Genomic DNA, 12,481 nt, shown 5'->3' with positions numbered 1-12,481 from the left:
GTTTTTGAGATGAACCAAGCCGTCACAAAAATCTGGATGTGCATGAATAAATAACACATTAAAATGGTTCCTGTACAGGTCTGCATTCAGCTTTAAAAAACAACACCAAGGTCTTTCAATCAAATTGACACAACTATTTTTATTTCTCCTACAACTTAGTAAACTGCTGAAACCCAAACCCATGCAGGAAACCTAAGTTCACAGACTGAGCTGAGGTCAGACTTTGGGTGCACATATGAACTCACCCATGATGTTTGAACTGTCGTGTCCATTCAAACTGTCGGCATGAGTCAAGAACAGTATTATCCCCAAGATCAGCACTGCAGGTCCGGTAGAGGTAACCGGCAGAGCAAAGCTCATCCTGACAGAATGGATCTTACACGCCACCACCCCAAACCAGTGGCAGCTAGCCGAGAAGAATGCCTGCAGTGGAATGGTAATGACATTACATTACAAGTGCTGTGCTATACATTGTATGATACAATCCACAAATGTATCTATGTGAGTAAGTATGTATTTATGTGTGTGTGTGTGTGTGTGTGTGTGTGTGTGTGTGTGTGTGTGTGTGTGTGTGTGTGTGTGTGTGTGTGTGTTATGTGTGTTTGTGTGTGTGTCTGCGGCTGCCTATCGGCCAGCACGTCTGCCTGTCTATTCTCTTGTCCGTCTGCTTTTCTGTCTGTCTCTCTGTTTGTCTCTGTGTGTCTGTCTAGTGGGTTTTCTGTGTGTATAACTTGTTATCTTGTGTGTATGTCTAAATGTCTGTCTTGTCTCTGTGTCTGTGTGGTTGTCTTGTGTGACTATTCGGTATGTCTGGTCTGTTATCGAGTGTGTCTGTGTGTTGGTCTGGTGGTCTTGTCCCACTATTCTATATGTCTGATGTGTGGTCCAGGCGTGTCTGTGTGTGGGTGTCTGTACCTGTAAAAAGAATACCACTAGCCCTATCTGCAGTATTTCTTGTTGTGCAGGCTTCAGGTTGTAGTTCGCCCAGACGATGTTGTCCATAATCAGGACATGATAAATGATGTACACAGCCCCTGTAGAACATGGGATCCCAGTCACAGAGAGTATAGTCTAAAGTGAGGCAATAGTAGCGTATGTAACATAATGCATACACTGCAGGGGATCTGTTCAAGGATTTCGTCAGAAGACCAGTTCAAATAACAGTTTAATGAATGCACTGCAATCTATTGCATCTTGTGAATGCTCAAATGAAACACTCATGATATAATATTCAGGGAAATACATTTCACGACACAACCATTCTTGGGTACATGATTGCAGTCAGTAATTTGACCAATAACCAATTACGCAATTAGTGTATGCTGATTACCTATCACTACTATCCTCAGTATACTGGTGACGATAAACACAAAGTCTCTGAAGCCATCCAACTCTGCCAACCTCTCCTGCAGAGAGAGGAGAAAGAGTGAGGGTAGAGAGAGAGAGGGAGAGAGAGAGAGAGAGAGAGAGAGAGAGAGAGAGAGAGAGAGCGAGAGAGAGAGAGAGAGAGAGAGAGAGAGAGAGATGGTCATAAGTTAGGGAAATAACTATCCCCATAGTGAAGATTGATTGTTTCATCCGTTCATCAATTTGTCCGTTCAATATTCACCCATGCATCCACTCATCCATTCGATGAAAAGTGCACATAAAGATTGTGTTTCTTCAAATCTAAAATGCCGTACCGTCATGGTGTTCGAAGCTTGTACTGAATTTTCCCACCAACAGAGGGAGACCAAGACTGAAGCTACAATCCCAATGACAATGTAAATGAAGCAGTCGCTGTCCAGTCTGTCCACGTAGGAGGAAACGCGGACATGGTAGTCCGCCACCAGGAGGCAGTAACCTGTTAGTTGGTAAGTTAACTTGTTAGTTGGTTGGTTAAGTAGTTAGTCAGCTAGCTTTGTCGACAGATATATAGTTATTTAGGTAGATAGATAAACGATAAGCCAGCTAGGTATTTCGTTTTTTGATAGGTTGAGGTAGTTAGTAGGTAGATAGTTAGTTAGCTAAGTAGTGAGTGAGTTAGTTCAATAGTTAGCTTATTAGTTTGATATATAGTTAGCTAGCTATTTTATTCAGGTAGATATTTAGTTATTTAGTTAGTGAGTTAGTTGGCATGGAGCAAATGTCTAGTTGTTATTACCAATAACTCTCGAAGGTTAGACCAAAGCAGTTAGTTATTTACTTGGTTAATGTGGTTTGGTTCTATAGCTGACAGAGACAGAAACAAAATAACATGTTACCAGTGACTACCAGAAGGAGAGAGCAGATTGGAAAAATTATTTTCCACTTCTCTTTCTGAAGTCTGTATACAATCTGCAGTATGGAGGACGTGATGCACACTCCTCCAGTGATGAAGAGGTTGGTCAGCACATCAAACTGTGGCATGACAACCAAGGCCAGGACAGAGGTACCCAGAGAAACCAGGCACTCGATAACACAGATCTGGAGGACACATATACACTATGTTTACATTTTATATACATGATACAAGCACTTATAGTAGGACCTACCCATTACTACAGTTCCATTATAGCAATGTAGCTAGTTTATATCAGTTAATATTGGTACACACACACACACACACACACACACACACACACACACACACACACACACACACACACACACACACACACACACACACACACATTTATAACCCTAAATATGTATATACACATTAAAAATAAATTTGATCCATTATGAAATTTATTAAAACCAAAGAAAAAGCTTTACATACAATTGCCAGGGTCTTGCAGTTTGGTGGCACAAAGCTCTTGAACATCACCCTCCACAGGGACTTGATGAACACCAGCACATTGGGGAACACCAGGCAGAACACCAACATCAGCATGAAGAACTGCTGCTCCTGGGCACTGCGCAGCGAGTACGGACTGGAGAGCACAGTGAGTACCAGGAGAGATCCCTAATGGGATAGAAAGCACAAGCACAGGATATCACTGAAATGGGGCGCGGCAAGAAAGTGTAGCGGTAAGGATGTTTGATACCCAGCGTCAAACCCAAATGCCCGCAGTCCATCTGTTGGCATGCTCCTAGATAGCAAGATGCCTAGACCTCCTACATGCATCTATTCAACATTCTCTGTGCGTCACTATGGATAAAAGTCTGCTTAGTGAGTAAATAGTAGGCCTGCTGTTAAGACGACCCTGTGAGTTAACACAAAAGGCAATCCACTGACATGGGAGAAGAAGGATCTCCACGCACGGAACAAGGGTAGAGACGTGGCTGCGTCATTTTCACTGTGGGGGTTTGAGTCGGTCGGGGTCATCCATGTACCTCGTAAACTTCTTAAACACCTTGATAATTAATTAAAAAAACAACAGGTGTGGCAGTGTGTTACCCTTTTGACCACACCCTTGACAGTAAAGCGATCTAAGATTACCGGCGATTACCTGCATGTTGTCATGTTGACAGTGGAAAGAGATTGATAAGAACGGTGTTATCTACCCAATATGTTAAGTTACAAGCTACAAGTTGTTTGGGTTTTCTGTACATCTTGCTACTTTTCTATTTGGATGTGAGTCTGTGTTACAGGCATTCACTTAGCACTTAGATTTAATCTACTACAAAAACACACAGTATACAGACACATCCATATGGCTATTGCTGTCTGGTGGTATATACATTAACCAAGAACAAAGGACCTTGTAACTCTATAAAGTTTGTTTCCTGCTTTCTGTCAATTTCATGTGAGCTGGTTTATGCTAGAGATGTGAAAGTTGGTATAGATGTTGAAAATAAATTAAGTATTATGTTGCCATGGCCAGTCTTAAAAAACAAACCATTTTCAGATTCAAAATAATTGTATGAATCCATAAAAACTGTATGTTTTGACAAGTTCAAGTTGATGCTACATAGCAGTTTTCCTGCTGATTGGTGAAATACTATAGGAGGGCTTTGAGTTTGTCCTGAGTATTTCATCTGCCATGTAAATTTATTGTATTTGTGACCCTATGCATTTGCATTCTGCATCCCATTTGACACACAACTTCAACAGGGGTATCTATCAGGGGTATGTTATTTAGTTATTCAGTTTGAACCCTAACGTTAGCCAACCACTAATTATTTAAGTTATAGTCCCACCACCTAATCATCATTATATCTGATCACACACACAGCATGTCTGGTCATAATTTGGCCTTTATCTCTGCATCATGACAGGGCATTCTCTGCCAACACTCCCACACTCTGAAACAGCCTGCCACTCCACATCCGCTGTAGCCCATCCCTGCCCATGTTCAAAAAGCACCTCGAAACATTCCTTTTCACAAAGTCCTTTGACCCCGAATTGTTGCGACTGATAGAATCATGATAGTACACACTGAAAACAGAATTTTGCACCCACAAGTTTAGCCTTCAGCTAGAGAACCTCACTTTCTGCTGATTGACAGCTTGCATAACTGATCGACACATCCACTGACTTCTGGCTAGTCTTACTGAAGCTCAAAATGGGCCCAAACGTATTCCTCTGGTAACGTCGCCATGCCAACGCCGACGTTGGCTGCCACAGATCGTGGACATCCATCGCCCCTATGTCCTGCTGTTTGTTCACGTATCTGAATCTTTAATGGATCACACTTTAATGTATTATGCACATGCTGAGCTTCTGAAAAGACCGGTGTATGCTATCTATGTACAGCGCCGGATTTCTGTGCTCGCACTCCAAATCCGTGAATGGCACCTGGATTAATAAATGATTGAACCAGGCTTTTGCACTGTCTAAGACCGTGTGTATAATATAAAATCGAGTACCTTAATGTCTGACTGAGGTGATGCTGTACTGCATGAAGGGTAAATGCAATAGGAAGGTATAGAGATGGCTATAGGTGAATGGATAGGGATATGGATGGATACCTTGGATATAACAGCACTGGCCAGGACTGCAATGCCCACTATGATGGCCACTAGGTACTGGGCCAGTTCGAAACATCTCCTCTTGCTCTCCTTCTCAGACCCAACCGGGTTCAACTGGAACGGATCCCATGTATCCCTGGAACCAAAACAGATGGATACAATGAACATACATGGCTGCAAGCCACACACACACACACACACACACACACACACACACACACACACACACACACACACACACGCAAAGTCGGTTTGTTTCCCCTTGTAGGATTTTACCTTGCCAAGTGTCTCTCTCTCTCTCAGACAAACACATAGCACCTGAATTACATGGCATGTCATCATGTCATCAATCTTGAAAATGGCAGCTCTACTTGCTGGCTCAACACACTAGTGCGCTAGCCATGTAGGACATAAACCCCCTTTTAGCAACCCAGGTTCGATTCCAAACTGGCCCACCAATCCAGAACTACATATCGTTCCCTCTCTACTTCAACCCACTTTCCTTTCTCTCTTCACTGTCCAGTCCTTAAACACATTCACAATCTAGTAAATTAACATCTGATGAACGCGGGTTAGTCACCACTGATCATCATTATAAAAAGAAGTGTTACGATAAGGAAATTAGACATATAGGTTGGGAATTGGTCTTTGACTTCAACGTCACGACCAGGGGCGGCAGGTTAGGTTGTATAGAGAATTAGTAGCAAGCTGTGTGCACGTACTGCTGGCGTCATATCAGCATATTAATCCTAGGGTGCATGCTTCTATCTGGATTAGTTGCTCTGTCAACAATCATCATACAAAACATAGATATTGATATTGAGGCCGCTGAGTGGTTCACTACAGATACAGTTTGAAAGGACAAATGATTAGGTTTATTCTATATTACACTAAGTAACCCTAGTCGATGTTTACAGAATCCGCAAAACCATTCAAATGATGCTGATTTTTAGTCTGGCTTTGCTTTTGTTTAAACAGCCTAGCAAATTAAAGGATGACCAGTTAAAAAAATGATGTGGATCTTTCACTTTTATAATCTCTGGGTGTAGTCCCAGCAATACAAATAAACACATTGTATGGGACATGGGTAAGTATTCATGGTATTTTCAGTAATAAACTATGTAAATACAGTGATTGTGTCAGAGACTGCAATAAAGAGAGTCAAAACAGAGGACTCTGACTGGGCAAATAAAAAGCAAAACTGGGCCTATACTAGTACTAATCACTAATGGGATTATTCAATACTAACTACTTTAAGAAGCTATGCTTTTATTTTCTGACAAACTATACATGCTAATGCTGTGGGTTGCCTGGCATGCTGAATCTTTCTCTCTAAATAACAAAAAATATCTCAGTTAAAAATTGTTAAATAATCTTGCAGTCCACTGATGGCTCCATTTTCTATTCATTTTGAGTATAATTGACATCTTCTGTGTACAGCAGCTACTCACAATGAGATTGTATCCTCAGAATACTGGCACAGGTACAACTTTTTGACACAATGCAGTGTAAGAACGTAGGAATTGTTGTTATTGGTTGTTATTTAAACAGTTCAAAAACGCTTCACAAATTGAGGGAAAACAACAAACACATCTCTTCCTTGTAGAAGATTTATGTAAACATACATGTGCCTGGCCTCCCTTTTCTTCGCTCGTTCATCCATCTTGCTTCAAATGATATGGCTCTTGTTACCTATCATATAAACACACAGGACATCAGGAAATTATCATCTTAAAAATAACAATATATCTTATATGTGTCAAATGTTATGTATATGTGTAATATATATATATATATATATATATATATATATATATATAATCAATAGTAATACTAGGGAACATTAATAAACCAAAACTACCAAAAACAATACAAACCTCACTTAATGTCCAAATACCCGGTGGTTTGTTCCATTCAGCGACTCCCACCAAAGTCGACTGATCCTGAGTAGAACCTTTAATCCTTGACACAGGTCCGTTTGACTCTGTGCTCACTGCCTTGTGATCCTGGAAAAAGCAATGCTCATCCTTCTGATTGTTTGTGGCCAAGGGGCAACCACCTAACTACGTCCAACACAAGACATGGGAAGATAACAACTACAGTGTGTGTATGTGTGTGTGTGTGTGTGTGAGAGAGAGAGTGTGTGTGCGTGTGTGTTTGTGTGTGTGTGCGTGTGCGTGTGTGTGTGTTAGTGTACACATGTGTGTGTGTGTGTATGTGCGTTCAGTGAGTGTCCATGAGGGTGTGTGATAGATGGTGCAGTTATCAATTGCATGCTTTATGGGGGTTATAAGTGAGTACAAGAGTCCTCTACACATGCGGTCATCAAACCTGCCCCATATGCACACACACCTAGACTGTTCAATAAATAACTGATGTAAATCAATATAAAGATATAAAGCAAAGGAAATCATTTGAGTATAAAACAATCCAAATTTGAATGGCAAAGCTACAACCAAAGTAAGGGACTGAACACAATTAACACTTTTGTCTTTATTCCTTGAGGTATAGGTCAAAGCATTTACCATGGGTGTTCCATGACAATTGTCGTGGCAATTTCTTTGTGTCTGTCTAGGACAGATGAGGCTGTAAATGCAAAAAAACAAACAATAGTGGTAGAAAATGTAATGTATGAATACGCCAGTTTCCCCTCTAACAGAGTGAGCCCAAAATACTGTTTCACAGAGCATTTTAACACAGTTTAACCCCACTCACTACAGGGCTATTGTCCTTAGAGAAAGGGGGCCACTGTTTCACCCTGTCTCTGTAAAGAAAAAGACCTTGTATGTAGGATTATACCATGTGTTGAGGATTATATAATGTATATCGGATTATATCATGTGTCTAAAATTTGATTTTATGTCTGGGACTATACCATGTATCTAGGATTATTCCACGTGTCTAGGATTATACCATGTATCTAGGATTATTCCACGTGTCTAGGATTATACCATGTATCTAGTGTTTTGATGAAGGTTAGCAACCTCAACACCTAAATAACATTCATTTAGCGTCTGTGTGATGTGTGTGTGTGTGTGTGTGTGTGTGTGTGTGTGTGTGTGTGTGTGTGTGTTTGTGTGTTTGTGTCCGTTAGTTTAGATGTGGGTTCATCCCTTCAGGACATAGAATATAACTCTGCATTAAAAACACATTGTGTAGACTTAGATTTACAGCACCATAGACACAGTACAACAGACTTTATTATGTATGCACATAATGGTCTGTTAATATTTACCTGGAAGATTTGTAAAAGTGTATATACCTGTAGTAGACAATGCTTTCAATGCATGCTTTAGAAAGACAGTAGATAGGGTCGTTCACAGCCACTAGATGTCACACCAATCTGCTCATCCTTAAATGATATGGGAATGTGCACTATGTGTGTGTGTGTGTGTGTGTGTGTGGGGGGGGGGGGGTAGTGTGTGTGTGTGTGTGTGTGTGCTTGTGACTGTTTGTGTGTGTGCTTGTGATAGTTTTTGTTCGTGTGTTTGTGTGTGTATTTGAGCATGTCTGATTCTGAATGGGTCTGTGTGAACTGCTGTGTGTGTGTTCTGTTTACCGTGGACGTTTTGTTCATAGAGATGTCTTTGTCAGGCGGTGGTCTCATTAGGATTTTCTGCCAGACCATAATAAGAATGCCATATGGTCAACACAGCAATGGCAACTCCCTCTAACATCAGGTGAGCTGGATTGAAAACAAAAGATGACAATCAGAAAACTGAGGAACCATAGAGCTCCTATTCCACCAGATCCTTTGAGCTATTGATGGGAAAGAGATGACTTACTTGACAAATCGTCATAAGGAACAGCATGACAGTATTGATCTTGGAGGAAGGACCATCAATCTGTTCAGCATATCCTCATTCATTTCACTGACATCTGTGTTTAATCTGAAAACTAGTGAAAACATCCATCATAGACAATGCATTTCTGTTCACAAGCAAGGAATCATATTTGGCTGCGGTACCCCTATTTTCTCCCATGCTTGTAACCCTTATTATAAATCTACCAGTTTGCATGTTAAGGTCTTCATTATAGTTTATGCCATGGGCTAATAGTACAGCATGTGAATATGTGTTTGTGTGTGTGTGTGTGTGTGTGTGTGTGTGTGTGTGTGTGTGTGTCTATGACATTTATGTCGGAACTATCACATGAATGTACTAAATGTACTAAATAATAGACACTGTGTAATAAGTTATATAAACTGTGTTATAGCTCATACATATGTATGTTCTGTATGTGTAGTTATGTGTGTAACTATCATTAACATGTGTTATTATATATACTCCAGGTCTGGGGCTGTTTATTTTTAATAACTTTATTAGGAAAACAAAAAAAAATTCTATACAAAGTATGCCATAACTTATGTTATCATGAATTATGTTCATGCAGTACAGCACAAACATTCTTGGCTGAATTAGAAAACACTTTTCAATTCCATTACACAGTTAAAATCCTCATACATGCCAAGGTCACCTTTTGGGTATAAATAACCTTTGTTGTCCACTTATTGCATGCACATACAGTAACATCTGGACATCCTGCTGTGTTGATGGGTTGCTTAACGCAACTGTCTTTCTTCAATAGGACACAGTCATTGAACAAAACAAATGCATGATACACATTCAAACACATACTGTACACATGACACAAATGAACTGATTTAAGAAATAGTAGAAGTGTCCTCCATGGGAACATGGATATGAATACACACAGACATATATCTAGTGGTCGCAATAACCTATAAATTAACCACAATAACAAGAGGAACATTCACACACACATGCTCACAGGTACACAAGTACAGGTACAGGAATTTGCATACATGTATAAATAACTCAAAATCACAGAACAATGCATACACACATATGCAAACACACACACACATACACACACACACAATAACACACAAGTGACAACAAACAGATTTGAAAATGTGCATGATTCCTACTCATGCTTGGAACTGTGAAAACAAAAGAAATGTCTCGTTAGTTGGTGGGTTACTTCCTCCAACAAATCATCAAGAAGATAATGGGATGCAAGCTTCTCACAAGGCAGCGGTGTGTCGTGGGTTTGACTGAGTATTCACTGTATCACGGAACTCTGTGTCATTGCAAGAACCACTCTATATTGTAGGTAGAGGACAAGGATGAGCAGAGATGCTGATTGGCTGTAAGCAGCACTTTATATTCTGAGGACAAGGTTGACCAGAGCTGCTGATTGGCTGATGGGTCAGGAACATGGCATTGAACTCGGTTGGCGTTCTGTGGCATACAGGATGACGGGGCCTGCAATGTTATGCTTATGGCAGTACACAAGTCTTTGCAACACATGGTTTTGTACATGTGTCAGTGTTATGAGACAACATATCAAGTATGGAGTGTAATATTATGTGAAGGTTACAGGTGTTAAAATGTCCCATTCTGTAATACCTGGAATTTACGCAGGCAGGGAGCAGGATAGTGTAGTGTGTAGGGTGTTCAGCTCCCATTCAGAAGGTACAGGATTGGTTACCCAGTGCCTACCTGCTACCTGTCAAGTTCACCATGAGCCCCTTTAGATAAAACGGTCTGCTAACTAAACTAAAGGGAACAGATTCGACTAAAGTCACAACATAATCTTTCAGTTACGTCACGACAGCCCGGAGCCTATTGTGAGATACTTCTTACACAATATTTCTGAGCTAACAACAGGGGGCCGGCAGCATCTGATTTGATCTAATATTGTAAACCGTTTTATAGATATTCTTAGCTTTGGTGACAGAGAAAATGTCCCAAGGCTAAAAGAAAGAAGACAGAAAATGGAGCAAACTTATATTCTATTGAAACATTTCATGTTCATTTCAGGATAGATAAGGTGTAAGCACAGCCTGCTAAGTGCAAATGGTTATTGGATTTGCAGACCGCAGCCTGGCAAAAGTCTGTTTTTCTCAAAATACCTTAAACATAGGAACAGAGTGTGGCAATCAGCAAATGTATTCCCTAAAGAGTGAGGCTACAAGTCAGACGTTTTGCTTAGTCTTTTATTCTCTGACTGACTATACTCTGTTGCTTTTTAAGTCTGTCGATCTCTCAACAGCTTAACACATGGCTGCATTTGTCCTCTTTATCAAGGCAGTGCACTTCAACAATCTCAAGAGACAATTCACCAATGCAGAGATGAATGACGATCAATCAACCAAAACAATAATGATAATCTAAGTTAACACATATTTTTTAATTGAGGGAGTCATTTGTGGTTGTTTGGGTGGAATGCGGTTAACAAAATCAGGAGGTACATCCCAGTGTTTCTTATAAATGTGTTACCTATTTCTCTTCATCAAGATGATAAAAAAATAAATATGGGTGTGGGACGGAGGCAATGTGGGTCAATGTATCTGAAACTGTGGTGCCAGCATGAAACCGCAGTTATAGATAGGCCTACCACAGTCACCGACCCATTGGTCAACATTGTACCCGCAATGTTATAAGACAAGGCCACTGTCGTGTATTAAAAACGAATAAAGTTCCAACTGTTCAAGCAGACAATTGGAAACGCACACGGCAGACTTATGGCTATAAAATAGTATTATTTATTATAACACAGTAACAACAGCACGTAGCTATCCAGGGTAGAGCGGGGTATCATGAGAGCCCCCTGGTGGCGATTCTGCCTTATATACTTTTCAGGAACAACCAATAGATGACCTCCACCTTATTAATCACATTGATCTGTGTACATACAAAATTGATAGAACCACAGTGGTTAATATAGTTTGTTGGGAACACCACAACCACAACATTTGATGGACGGGGGATAGGCAGCTGTGATCATTCATATATGTCGCGATGACGCGGGCATCATCAAAAGATCGCTTTGTATCATTTTAATGAGTAAATGTAAATGCGCTAGTTTAACATGAGTCTACACAGACAGAGTTCTAGTTACCTTAGGCCGTATAGATAGAGTACTACTTTAGCTTGGTGTATACAGATAGACTACTAATTTGTGATGGTGTATACAGAGAGAGTACTACTTTAACTTGGTTTATACAGAGAGCACTCCTTTAAATGGGTTTATTCAGAGAGAGTACTTCTTTAACTTGGTGTATACACAGAGAGCACTACTTACGCTTGGTATATACAGAGAGAGTACTACTTTAACTAGGTGTAAACAGAAAGACCTGCACACACTGTGCTCATCAGTTTTAGGGGGTAATGATTTTCTTGCCCGGCCAGTCAACCATTTTATGATATCATCTCTGATTGTGACGCACTCAGTGCACGCCCTCTGACCGTAGCTGCCCCTGACAACCCTGCCTGTTATCCCCGGTGGCACACCTGTTTCCTTGGTCTTTCCCGGCACAGCGGCTCTGAGCAGGCACATTGCCCCACACACCGACGCAGCTCCCGGCCAGCGTCCGCACGAAGGGCCAAGGTCCAACCAATTACACCTGCCCATTATATGAGCTTCACGGAAACCTGGTGAAGACTTGAGGAAAAAGGAAGAAGTAAAGAATTATTAATTACTTATTATAGCCAAATCATTAACCAAAAACAAAATGGTGCAAATACAAACTCTGCCTCTGGCACATTTTACCTTGAGGCAGAATCGCACTCCTGTCTGG

The 12,481-nt window shown here is 40.7% G+C and overlaps 1 protein-coding gene across 1 annotated transcript in view; it reads right to left on the bottom strand.

Moving 5' to 3' along the window:
- The window catches only part of chs1 (chitin synthase 1), a gene marked incomplete at both ends in the record, with an annotated part of 37,765 nt that overhangs the window by 15,712 nt on the left and 9,572 nt on the right, over positions 1-12,481 (bottom strand). The window contains 8 exons of the mRNA XM_079736503.1: positions 1-32; positions 246-423; positions 916-1,034; positions 1,331-1,406; positions 1,683-1,843; positions 2,244-2,445; positions 2,741-2,926; positions 4,876-5,011. The exon at positions 1-32 is cut by the window's left edge and continues 62 nt beyond it. Coding sequence (XP_079592629.1) covers positions 1-32; positions 246-423; positions 916-1,034; positions 1,331-1,406; positions 1,683-1,843; positions 2,244-2,445; positions 2,741-2,926; positions 4,876-5,011 — 1,090 coding nt within the window. The remainder of the gene's footprint in view (positions 33-245; positions 424-915; positions 1,035-1,330; positions 1,407-1,682; positions 1,844-2,243; positions 2,446-2,740; positions 2,927-4,875; positions 5,012-12,481) is intronic.

This window comes from Pollachius pollachius, assembly GCF_949987615.1.
Source record: "Pollachius pollachius genome assembly, chromosome: 5".
NCBI classification, from domain to species: domain Eukaryota; kingdom Metazoa; phylum Chordata; class Actinopteri; order Gadiformes; family Gadidae; genus Pollachius; species Pollachius pollachius.
This window is presented reverse-complemented; position numbering and strand designations above follow the sequence as displayed.